At 27.7% G+C, this 13,698-nt stretch overlaps 2 protein-coding genes across 3 annotated transcripts in view; one reads left to right on the forward strand and one right to left on the reverse strand.

The window, feature by feature from the left end:
- Nucleotides 1–10,732, reverse strand: part of LOC146872870 (uncharacterized) — an 80,778-nt gene extending 70,046 nt beyond the window's left edge. Inside the window, exon 1 of the mRNA XM_085658087.1 lies at nt 9,246–10,732. Coding sequence (XP_085514213.1) covers nt 9,246–9,320 — 75 coding nt within the window. The 5' untranslated portion in view covers nt 9,321–10,732. The remainder of the gene's footprint in view (nt 1–9,245) is intronic.
- A 704-nt stretch (nt 10,733–11,436) lies between these two features.
- Nucleotides 11,437–13,675, forward strand: peng (Pumilio and CPL domain-containing protein penguin). 2 transcript variants are annotated; one of them, XM_085658084.1, is made up of 3 exons: nt 11,437–11,590; nt 11,712–13,240; nt 13,335–13,492. In XM_085658084.1, exons 2-3 carry the CDS (start codon nt 11,726–11,728, stop codon nt 13,344–13,346), a joined length of 1,527 nt encoding a protein of 508 aa, XP_085514210.1. In that variant the 5' UTR covers nt 11,437–11,590; nt 11,712–11,725; the 3' UTR covers nt 13,347–13,492. The 2 variants fall into 2 exon arrangements, with proteins under 2 accessions (XP_085514210.1, XP_035719353.2); XM_035863460.2 differs by having other exon boundaries at nt 11,712–13,675.
- Nucleotides 13,676–13,698: the final 23 nt, after the last annotated feature.

Below are 13,698 nucleotides of genomic sequence, written 5' to 3' on the forward strand. Positions count from 1 at the left end.
CGCCCAACGGCGATATAGTTACAACATATCACAAACAATCTTCTATCCTTAGACTCGGGAAATTTCCTGAACACATGTAAGATTAAATTAAATGATTTAAATTCGAATCTTTAACGACAAGTGAGTTATCGATTAGTTTTTCGATTCAATCGAAGAAATTTCAAAGGGAATAATTAAAATTATACACAATAAAACGATTCATCTCTCAAGTTTTTCATTTTTTAGAAAATTTAGAAATAGAAACCGATCGAATATTAAAATATTGTATATAAATGGAGACAAGAGAAACCGTCACATTTAATGGCTTTCCTATTGTAATTTTCTCAAAATGATCCTCTATTCGAGGTAGTGAAAAGGATTTCCCTTAACGACGCTATATAACGATATATAACGATTATTCCAACGATATATTATACGCTAGCTTTCTATGAGAAAATAAATGCATTAATTAGGAATGATTGAGCGCGTTTGAGCCGAGATACCAACCATTTTCATCCTGATCGGTTTTACTCCATTTCGCGATTAAACTACAAAATTTGAAGATAAATGAAATTAGTAACCAACATATTGCATATAGAAAGGATTGTTCGTTTACACAATCGTTTACACACAAGCACGCGTCATTCACTTTATGACGTATGTACATTTTCTTTTTTTTCTTTGTCCTTGCAACTCATAACAAATGCCCAAACTTGAACAGTAATAAATAAATGAATTAAACTTATGAACTTATTTTAAAGAATAATCGTACATCATTACGATTAAAATAAGCTATCAGTGAAATTACGGAAGTACACAGGATAAACATGAATTCTAATATGTAACATGCTTTAACGTTCGTTCATAAATATCTTATTGCTTAGTTGCACGTGGCTAAATATGAGGAAAAAATATATTCCGAGGGCGTAGAATGGCATATTAGAATGGTGATAAATAAGGAAAAAAATAATAATAGTAAAAAATGAAAAGAAAAAAGAATAAAAATAAGAACAAAATAATAAACAGAGCGTAAATACTATGCAAACGAAGGAACAACCGTGCTATATACTGTATAAAGTAAAGGGTAAATGTGAAAACAAAAAGAGCTATCCTGCATAAAGGGAACCCGCATTCGTGCGTGTTCTACAAAAGCATGAGAAAGAAATGGATGTTAAAAGAAAAATGACGAAGAAGGCGAAAAGCCATCAAAGATGTTAGTTTGAGCATACTGAAGAATTCATATTGATTTCAATTATATAATTCTTCATTATTATCTCGTCGATGTTTGACGTCAATTAAAAAAACGAAATTATCACCATACGGATCTATAAGTATTCGCACAAAGTATTTCTTATATATTCATCTTTTGACTTATTTACGTATCTCTATAAAAATAAAAATAAGAGTGAGCTAAACTAAATTAATAATAAAAATCCTCACGGTATAAAAAATAATACGATCTTATCTTTTTTACGAGGCACCAATGATGCTGAACAAGTTTCTCTTATATATTGTGTCTTAATTACATCTATAAAGGAAATAAAAGAAATGATTTAAGATACAACTCTTGCAACGCAAGAAGCCAAAATATTGTCTTGGATTACTTATATTTCGAGAAGAAATATTCGGAGGGAAAAAAAAATAAAAAGATCTCGGACAAAAAAATCCAGAGTAATGGATACGTTTTTTCTCAGAATGCTTTTCGTAGAGTCTATTCCCGTACTATCATTTCTTTTCAAGCGACTAAAGTGTCTCGGTACGAAAACGATGACGAGATAAAAACTACGTGCTATAACTTTCACGAATTTTACGCTAAGGTTATAATCAAAGAACTTTTCTTTTCTTCGAATAAGAATTCATGTAAAAGACGTCCAAATACTTTTTATATGTTGCCTTTTAAAAATAAAAACAAAAAAGAAAGAAGAAAAAAATTGACATCATTGGAACATATGAAATAGTAGTTTCCTTGTTTGATACGATTTTTGATTTATCACACGTAATATTATACGAAAGTATGTGAAACACACGATAAAACTGTAACCGGAATTCATAAAATCTGAGGGTAGAAAATACCACGGCATACGTAATATGCATATACAGTTAGTTACAGAATTATTAAATAAATTTTTTCAATTTGAACAACTTTTTCTACACAAAGCTAAATATCCTATAATGTTTTTTCAATAGATATAAGAAATCAATGTTTTATATGAAATTTTATATGAAAAAAAAAAAAAATTAAAAAATTAAAAAATAAAAAAAATAAAATAAAAAATGTTATTTACCTTGTAGCAGCGATAAAATATACACAAAATGAACCTTTCGATCAATATTTTTTATCAAAAATTTGTATAGAAAAAGAATATACCGATTTAATATACCTATAAATCTGGTTGATTTATATGTATCCTGTAAATACCTTCTAAATCGATCAAATCCTAGCATGAGTAGCAGCAGTACATCGATCTCTTAAATATGTAAAGCATATAACTTAATCGAAAAAAAAATATTATTCAATCTTGAAAAGTACCCGAGTACTTTTGTAGATGACTGTATCTCCACATTTAAAATGTTTGTTTCATAAGCGTAGTTTTAAAATCATTTTAAACGATTTGATTTGTGCTGCGATTGAAAGAGCGGAAAATAAATTTCAATAAATATATATTCTTTAATCTTTACGATTGAATTTTATCTAAAAGAGGTAAATATTTTCTTATAATTATTGTTGCTGAGAATATCAATGATATACACACACACACATATCACTGTATATATATATATATATATATATATGTTTTTAAAAAGTTAATAGATTAATCTACGCTCTCATGCTAAAGGTCACCAAGGATTTCACTGGTCTCTTTTGTAATATTGTACAATGTCCTTCTTCCTATGTAATAATAAATCTTCAAGAAAAATGTATGAGCTCTTTGATAAAATTTAAACATAACATTTCTTTGAAATAAAATATTTTTTTAATCAGAAAGATCATCAACTCGAACGAGATTTAAATATATTCAACAAAAATATATCTATATTTGACAATGAAAAGTTATTGAGTAAGGAATTCAGGAATGTGCCAAATATTTGAATTCATATAAAATTTCAATAAACAATAAAGGGAAAACAAAACGATAAATCAAAAGCTTCTTTGTTTTTTACGACGTGATATTAAAACTTTATCCCAAATTAAAAATAGTAAAAACATTGAAACAATGCAATTATTTTTGCAAAGATTGACATTATTATGCTACGTACAAAATTTTCTCTTTCTTTCCATCTTCGTGAAACAAAATTAATCATAAATTTCCAACACACAAATAATGTAGTTACATATATATATTGATGTCTATATATACAGGCGTAGTTCGAAAATGAAAGTAACATGCTTTCATTTTGTTACAAGAATGAACTTATATACCGAATAGTTGCAATTTCAAGTACTCTTTTAAGGTCCGTTGATTTTGTCGAAAATAATGTTAAGTATTAATCGCCCAATGTCAATCGTAAGTCAACAACTAATTAGCTAGCTAATTCTGTGTCTTTTAAATTTTAAGTTCAAAGCGACCACAACTGGAAAAGCAACGAACCATTACGAAATCAGTTAAACGTTTGATGGGCACAAATTGACATTAGAAACCACAGATCGATAAAGAAATTACAAATTTTCCATTTGTAAAAGCTATGGAAAAAGTAAGAATATTTTGTTTTTTTTAACGCGATACAAATACGCACGTAATAATTAATAAAAAAGAAATAAATAAATAATTGAACTGATATATATATATAATCAAAATGAAATCGCAATTTTTAATATTAAGATTGAAAAGATTTAATGTTTCTCAAACGTATCGATAAACCGAGATACTAATGTAAAACTCACTTGGGGCAAGAGATGAGTACAAGTAAACATGGCAGCACAGAAGCAGAATCAAGTTTTCAAATAAAATATACGTGTTCTCATACGAATCTCACTAAGTATATAAATAATTTATATATAATATATATATATATATATATATATATATTATATCACATATATACTATATTATATATATTTATAACAAATTTACATAAGTACATAAATAATTACGAATATTATTAATATATATATATATATATATATATATATATATATATTATAAATAGTTTTTACTAATGTAATCCCATAAAAGCAAACTACAAACGTAATATTGAGCAAGTTATAAAGTGCATCCATAAACACCTTTCGAAGTAATATTATAGTTAATTAATTAATATTCCAGGTTTTCAACATGATTAATTAGTCAAATATGTATAAAAATACGTCTTGTAAATATTAGTAAACAGTAAATGGACTGTAAATATCGTATTATAATAGAATGAAATGGACACGGGAAATTAATTAATTTATCACAAAGGAGAATCAATAATTATTTCCCACGTATATTTGACAAAATTCTAAGTTTCGAATGTTATATATGCACGCACACGAATTTCAAGAGATCTTCATGAGAAAATTCGTGACACACTCAACAAAACGACCAACCATTTACCAACTAACGAGAACGAACTGAATACGCTAGACAAAGCTTAAAAAAGCTAGCCACGGGAAATACTAGCTAGTACTCTATTATCAGTAGAGAAACTATGTAGAGAAACAAAACTTCGTGAATACTCTCATGGATGTATATAATTTCAGAAAAAGAAAAAATATATATATAATATATAATATATAATATATTATATATAATATATTATATATAAAAGAGTGATTATTAAACGCTTTTTATGAACAATGATTATTTCATAAAATTATTGAATTCTTTTCATTCGTCATTTATATAAAAGAAAAGGCAAAAAATTTTTTTAATAATTTATCGTGATAATGTATAACATAATTAACAATAGATACACGGTAAGGACTATAAAGGTTAATATTATTAATAGATAATAAATGATTAACGAGATGTATTTTCATTATCCATTTGTAACACTGATTGCTACGAATTTACATATGTGTATATATATATTTATATGTATAATGGATTTTAAACAAATCTGTTAATAATAGGAAAATTTTGGAAAATGTATTCAATCATATCTCTATTATAATTAAACAATTGATTGCTTTTGTTTTAACGCTATTAAATTAATCATCTAAAAGATAATATATAAAAATAATAATACATGAAAAAAATACGTTCAACGAAATAGTACTTTTTAACATCAGATTACATCGTTATTTCCGTGTAATTATGACACAAAATACGACTTTTTCTAAAGGAGTAATTGATTACATTGTATAATTAAGAGGAAAGCAAGAATCTTTTCTTTTTTCAAGAAACAAACGATTCTTATGAAACCACTTGAATGGACGGCAATTGTTGTTAGATAAAAGTGTTAATTAAAAATATATCATTGAAAAAAATAATGGTAGATACAATTTATTGTAAGATAAATTATTTAGAAAGAAATATCTCTATGCAAACATACGCGGGCAAATCATATATGTAAATAATTGTATAAAGGAAGAAGTAGTTAGTTAAGCTTTATGATTGGACATTCTGAAGGAAAAGTAGTACAAGTCGAGATTTTAACGAACTACATAGAGGTAACGATCACGTTTTTTACATTAATATGTAAATATGTATTTTATAATGCAATTTAACGATGAAAATTTCTACATCGTATCAGTGTACTGTGAAATTTATCATTCTAAAGTCGCAGGATTTACCGGAAGTGACCCTGTTCGACATCCTTTGAATACTAACTTTCTACCTATAAGGCGATTATTCGTATTTAAGTATCTACATCTTTTTAATCTTGTTAAAGTTATGTCTTACATTATCTTTAATTTGTCATAATGAATATCATACGATATCATGAAAACGCAAATAAAAAAGATTAAGAAACGTTTATGAATCGCAAGGAACCTTGATCGAAAACATTTAAGGATTGCTATGAAAGACCTTAAACGTAAAAGAGATATAAAATTGCGATGGTAAAAGCTTTTACTAATTAAACGAGCGCGTTTGTAAGAGAAATGAGATGAATTGTTCATTGGAAGTAAGAATATCGTGAAATTGACTAATTACTATATAATCACGAAAATGTTTCAATTAACGAATTTCTTCAATTTTATGTAACATCTTCTTACTGTTTCGAAAAAAAAAAAAAACGAAATACGAAAGTTCATTATTCTTAATCTAGATCTGTTATTAACAAACCATTTTAAGATCATCTTACAATCGGCTTTTCTATTTGCCGTTTTCCTGTTCTTCGTAAGAATTATTGAACAAATTGAGAAATGAAAATTGATACGAGAAAAAAAATGATTCTTTCATCTTTCTACAATGATTTCACTCGAATAATAATATTAATATTAAATTCAAGTTTTCTTTTTTTTTTTGTTTTTCTTTTCTCTTCTAGCTTTTTTCTTTTTTTCTTTCTTTCTAAGATGGATTCCTTCGATCGAAAATCGAAATATCCACCAACAGTTGAAAAGCTCCAAATAGGAATACTATTTCCCTTTAAGAAGCATTGTATGAGAGATGAGATATATCTATATACCCAAGGGAAAGGAGCACCTGGAATCGAGATTTTTTTTTACTTGACAAAGGGAAGACGATATCTCTGCTTTTGATTTTACGACCAAAGTTTCCCTTCGATTTTCAATATCGGATAAACCTCTGCTTGGTAAGGGTAATCATTTCAGATTATCTTGGTATGTGAACGCGTCGAAAAAAAAAAAAAAAGAAAAGAAAAAGAAAAGAAAAAGAAAAGAAAAAATAGAAAAAGAAATGCGTTCCTACAATAAAATTAATCAAGATAATGATATCTAATGAACGAAAATTTCTATTCGCAATATAATTATTATTAGAAAATATTCATTCATTTTTTCTATTTTTATGATATCGTGAATTTTCATAAAAACGATTGATCAGTCAGTCATATGTATTTCCAATAAAATTGGAGAACGTATGAAGAACGTATACAAAAGGAATGACAAGAAGTAGGAAAGATGAATTAGGGTCCACGATAGACATTCACGAACCTTTACGAATACATGGAGACATCGTCGAGACGTAGAGAGTGATGAGGATCATAATTAGATTAATAACTAATAGAGAATGTTAGGATGCGAATAAGCGGACGATGGAGAAGCTGGCAATAAAGTAACTCACGAAAGCTCGATCGTAGGAAAATTCTATTAAATACATGTAACATTAAATGTTATATATATATATATATATATATATATATATATATATATATATTGTGAAAGTTCTCGATGAAAGTACATGCCGATCTCTGTTAATTATATCAATGATATCCTAAAAGGAATCGTACTTCAAATTTTCCATTTAAACTGAATAGAAACCGTAAAAGAGGGTCTCTGTTACTAACTTGATCTGTTCGAGAACAAGCAAATGGCAAAGATAAATACTGCGAACTTCGTATGAATAAACGATTATACATATATAATTAAATATAAATATTATGAAGGTATAATTTGTCTGAGTTATCGACGTTAAGAATATGACTCTTGTACAATATTTCTATAATAACAGTAATAATAATTAATCAATTAAACGAATAGAACGAATTAATTCGTCACGAATATTTAACTTATTTCTTTGTAAAATAATAAATATGTATATCGTTTATTTTTTAATTTTACTCCTAAGAAATCATTATATACTTTTTAAAATCTTTCTGAAATTTTAAAACTATTCATTATGCTATTCAAAATTTACTTATACCATTTATGCGATGTCATTTTATTTTCAATCAAAATAAATTTCATACGTCCAACGTTAAACGATCGAAAATTTTCTCGATTAACAAGTTAATAGAGAAATACAATTTGTAGAATTCTGGTTACAGTCGAGTACTAATGAATACGAGTAGATATTATCTTATATCGAATTTCTCACGATGAATCTCTCCGACAACGTATTTCAAACTACATTCATATGAAAGGCGCATTATCGTGATATATATATATATATATATATAATACTATTTCAAAGGATATATATATATATAATAGAGTTGAGCTTGACCTGCACGTGAACTATTTAATGCTCAGACGCTCGTAAGTAATTCGATTTTCCCTGACACGCTTTCTCCCGTGTATCTCGTCATTGTTTCTGAAGTCCCTTGGTCTAACTTACTTTTGTCAAAAAAAACAAAAAAAAAAAATAAAAATAAAAAAATAAAAAAAAAACAAATAAAAAAAAATAAAGAAAAGGAAATAGAAAAAAATTAATAAATAAAAAAAAAGAAATTTTCATTGGAAGAATACTTGTGTAATCGCTGGCTTATATAAATCATTTTTACAAAACGCTTATCAATATTATTAATATAAAAGCTTTAATCTATGTGTTCGTAATTTCACAAAAATTCTTTCTATTTTTGTCCAATCCAATCGACATTTTGTTTAATCGTTCTTCATGATCCGACGAAAAGTTTAATACTTTTATAACTTGCGGAAATATTAGCTACAACAAAACTAAACAAGCTACAACAAAGCTACAAAGCTACAAATGAGAGATAGAAAGGGGCTGGGGGAAGAGAGAGAGGAAGAGAGAGAGAGAGAGAGAGAAATGGAGAATAGGAAAATGTGAGGTTGGTTGCACTAGAAATGCATTGATTGAGTGATTTGTGATTTGTGATTTGTGATCTGTGTTCCGGAACGCGTGTTCTGTATTCCTGGTATTTTCCATGTTCTATGTATACAAATAACGTGATAGTATTTCCACGTATCCGGTAGCATGCATTCAAAATTTAACCGTGGAAAAAAAATTTTATTTCGCAAATTTCAAGGATTTCTTCCAATCCAAGGACAGTATCTTAAGTACGTTTTTGCACTTTTTTGAAACACACACCAACGATAAGAGCCCGATCAGCGAAAAATTTTGTATTTTACATTTCCAATAATAAAACGTCACATATAATCTGAACTAACGTGGTGTGGCTTGATATATCATTTTGACAAAAGAAAGAAAGAAAGAAAAAAAGGAAAAAAAAAAGGAAGAAAAAAAAATGAAGAGCAAAAATAAAAAAATGTTATTGTTAAAAGATACAAAAATATTTTTTCAAATCTTAACCGTCCGTCATCCCTGACATGTGAATATACTAATACAATATATTCGCTCGAAATACACATTTATACATATTACGGATAAATTCTATATAAATGAACAATCAAATTTAACTTGGAGAAGGGGAAGATTTTACAAAAATGAAAGAAAAATGGAATATATAAGAATTGTACTTACATGTTGCATTGGATATGCGTTGCTACCGACGAGAAAATCCCATGCCCACGCGAAAATACGCGCGCAAATGTGCATTGACGTCACTGCCACCGTGAATAATTTCTTTGTTCTTCTTTCTTATCGTTGATAAATGTTACGTACGATATTCGGTACTTCTGAAAAATAGATAATGGTGCCGATCTGCTATTCGATTTCCCGCGCGAATCGAACCATTCGTCACGAAACTACCTTATTCCCTTCTCTTCTCTTTTCTTACTTTTTCTTCACTTTTGTATTAAGTCGCACGACGAACGATATTACTTACACTATTTCACTTTTCAATAATTAGATTTCTTTTAACCATTTCCACTTATCTCTTCTGGAAATAAACTCCATCGAATCAACGATGTTTCTACAAGATTCTTAACAAATCGTTGTGACATCTATCGATTATCTTTTTCTCTCTTTCACTCTGTCTCTCTCTCTCTCTCTCCCTCTCTCTTTCTTTTTCTTTCTCTTTCTTGAGCGTCGTTACCAATAAAATTCAACCATCGATTTCAGATCCGAGGAATATCGAAATCCTTTTATTGCGTACCACCTTGTGCCATCAAAAATATGATTTAGTTCTTTGATGAGCTTGAGAAAACAAATTCGATAGAAAAACCTTGGGAATGCACCCATTCTGTCACAGCGATTCAGTTATGACTTTTTAACGGAAAAATGAATCGGTCGATCGATCCTTAATTCGATTGACTGACACAGATGGACGAAAGGGATTAAACGACAAATTGAAATCGCGAACGCGAAATGAACAATCGTTCTTTTACGGCAATAATTTTCGTGATTAGAAAAAAAGATTTTGTTTCTTGATTGATCGAACGATCTAAAGACGACACGACGCAACGTAACTTTACTCTTCTCTGAAGTTACTCTTCACTTTTTTGTCTGACTCTTCTTTTTCTTCTTTCTCTCTTTCTCTCTCTCTCTACCTATCTATCTATCTATCTGTCTTTTTTACGCACGTCTCTCTTTTCCGGGTTAATTCGGGACTTCGTCGAACAAGATTAATCGAACGAACGAATTACTTCAGGTCACACGTTAGAAATACAGCAGAAAGTCAAGTTTCAAAGAATCGATTTCGATTAGAAAGAACTTTCTTTGTTCTTTTTACGATCAAAAGTAAGACGGGCAGTGAGCCAACTTGTTGATCCATCTCTTACCACCACACCAAGTAAATTGCTCACGAGCGAAAGATCCTTCTTTTCTTGAAAATTGGTAATAATTTTTTGTAAATGATTAATTTGAAATTAATTAGAATGACTTTTTCCTTTTGTTTACCAATATTACGTTTTTAACTTTGACAAAGAAAACGAAAGGCACACCTTCTTTTTTCTTTAAAAATGAAATTGACACAAGGTTTAATATACAGAATTTAGAAAGAGTTTACACTATAACAATTTATTATATGTGAATGATCACGAAATCCACGAAATATACAATCATCCTATCGAAAGGTTTATGCAATACTGAAGGGTAGAAAACCGCGTGCTACTGGCTGCTCCTTGAAAAGCGTGAGAAGAGTGGTGGTGGGGGAAATTGCGTGTTCCGTGTGCGCGACAATGCTATGTACGCATCAACAGATATTTACCAAGTTTTTTTATATATATATATAATTAACCTCTAACATTGACTTATTTTCACGTTTAAATAGTAAACTAATCAGAATAATAAGCATTTATTTAAATTATAAATTGCGTACGATATAATGTTTCTTTACGTATTATCTTAAATAGATAATATTTTATATAGATTTTATTTTATATACAATTGAATGAATTTCTTTGAAATTGATAACATAAAATTTTTATTGTCTTCATAATCTTCATAATTACAAATATGTATTCATTGATGTACACTATGATGAGTAGGTTAATTGAAACGAACAATTCTTTGTGTATAATTATTACAAATTTGAAACAAGTCATTTCCATTTCCAATTATTGTGAAATAGTTAAAGTTAAATATATGTTAATGTTGTATATTATGTGCATCCATAATTCAGGCTTTTGTAATTCAGATTTCTGAATGTGATGATGTTAATAATTTATACAAATTCTAGCATTAAAAAAATACACGTTACTGAATGGCGGCAACATTAGCGCTCCTATCGGCGACAAAAGTTCCTACTTTCCTTTCTTTTGATTACTTATTATAGTGTAATGGTCACGCAGATTTATCACACGTGTATTTACTATAATATTAAAACAATAGTTTATTCTTGAAATATTGAGTTATATTCATTGTTTTAAGTATTTGTGTTTATTTATTGAAATAAAAATACATATAATTTTACAGACTCTCTATAGGTAATAAAAATACAAAATATTATTTAAGGTTAAGATCAGAAATTGTATCACTCATATACAATACATCTTTTGTAATTTTTTAATTAACTTATATAAATCTTGTTTAATTATTTCTTCTAAGGATTATATTAAAATATGAAACGAAAAGATCAAGAAATTTCTACAGAAAGAAAGCTGAAAAGGATAAAAAAAAATTTAAACAATGATGATACCATCACAGAGAAAGTAGATTTAAAAGTTGTCAAAAAAGAGAAAAAGGATAAAGAAAATAATGTAAAGATAGAGAAAAAAGTAAAATTTGAAAAACCATTGTTAAAGAATTTGTTGAAAGTACATCAGAAAGATTTAAAAAAAAAAGATTATTTAAAGGATTTAAAAAATAAAAAAAATATTACAAAAGATAATATTTTAACGACACAAAAGGAAGATTGGCAGAACTTTAAAAAGAAGAAGAAAGATTTAAGAGAAAAAAGAAAAGAAAGAAGATTAACGGATGTATATGAAATATCTGTTAGAGCAAAAAAAATAAGTGAAAAATTACGTAGAACTGACTGTACATTAGAAGAAAAAAAGAAGTTGAGTCAAGAGCTTCACGAATTATTAAAATCTCATTATAACAAAATAATATTTACTCATGACATATCGCGTATAGTTCAGTGGGTACTCAAATATTGTGAATCTGATATAAGAGATAATGTATTTGACGAATTAAAGCCATCTATCATAGCTATGACTCAATCAAAATATGCAAAGAATTGTATAAAAATTTTATTAAAACATGGAACTGTAATATTAAGAAAAAATATTATTTCAGAGTGGTATGGAAATATAGTTAATTTGATGAGTAATATTGTCTCTGCTCCTCTTATTGAACTTGCATATTCTACTTGGGCTACAAATGAAGATAAAATAAATTTTAAACAAGAATTTTATGGTGATATATACAAAAAAGCCAAAGATAAAAAAGTAAAGATTCTTTCTGATACTTTTGAAAATGCAGAAGGTATGAAGTCTGCAATATTATCTGCTGTAAAAACAAATGTAATTAGAATTTTAAATAAGAAATTTATTAATTCTGTATTACTTCAAACTGTCATTTGGGAATATTTGACAAATTGTTCAAATGTAGATAGAAGTGAAATGATAGTTATGTTAAGAAGTTTAATAGTTGAATTATCTAGTACAAAAGTTGGTACTAAAGTTGCTATGCTTTGTATATGGCATGGAACTAATAAAGACAGAAAAATTATTATGAAAGCTCTAAAAGAAAATATTAAAAATATTGCCATGTCTGAACATGGGTATATAGTATTATTAGCACTCATTGATTCTGTCGATGATACTGTTTTAATGAAAAAAATAATTCTCTCTGAAATTCAAAAAGATTTAACAGAAATAGTATTAAATGAATATGGAAAACATGTTATATTATATCTTGTAGCAAGGAGGGATCCTCATTATTTTCCACCAAGTATAATAGAATGTTTAAGTCAAGGAGATAATAATGAAACGAGCAAAAAACCAGCTGATATTAGAGAAAAAGAACTTCGTGAAGCTGTTACAGACTTATACTTAGAATCAATTGCTTCAGAAACAGCAGAATGGCTGTCAAAAGGATCTGTTTTAATGGTTACTCTTGCAGTATTGAAAGTAGGTTCTGGTGAAAAATTAAAATGTGTATTTAAAGCCATCGCTTCTTTTCTTACTAATACAGAATCTGAATGCAATCTTATTGAACATCCAGGTCTACATATGATGTTAAAAAAGCTTATTCAAAATGATAAAAATTTAGAAGCAAAGGAAGAAACTACTTTTGGTTCTATATTAATTGACTATCTAACAAAGAATATTTTGAAACAATGGATACGATTTAATAGAGGTTGCTTTTTGTTTATTTTACTAATAGAAAATGAAACTGAAACAGTAATTAGTAATTTAATATTAAAATTGCAAGCAGTATTGCAAAATATTAAGAAAGAACAAACTCCAGGAGCATCAATTTTACTTAAAAAGTTAAAAGAGAAACAATGAATTTGAAATAATTGTTATATATATTGGATTAAAATAAAGATTCTAGAAAAATTATTTTTATACTGGTAATGTAATTT

Source organism: Vespa mandarinia, chromosome 7, assembly GCF_050613455.1.
Source record: "Vespa mandarinia isolate Hongniang chromosome 7, ASM5061345v1, whole genome shotgun sequence".
Lineage (NCBI taxonomy): Eukaryota > Metazoa > Arthropoda > Insecta > Hymenoptera > Vespidae > Vespa > Vespa mandarinia.

Bases quoted from the DNA above. Each gene is read 5' to 3' on its own strand.
- peng (XM_035863460.2), top strand. From the start codon at position 11,726: ATGAAACGAAAAGATCAAGAAATTTCTACAGAAAGAAAGCTGAAAAGG.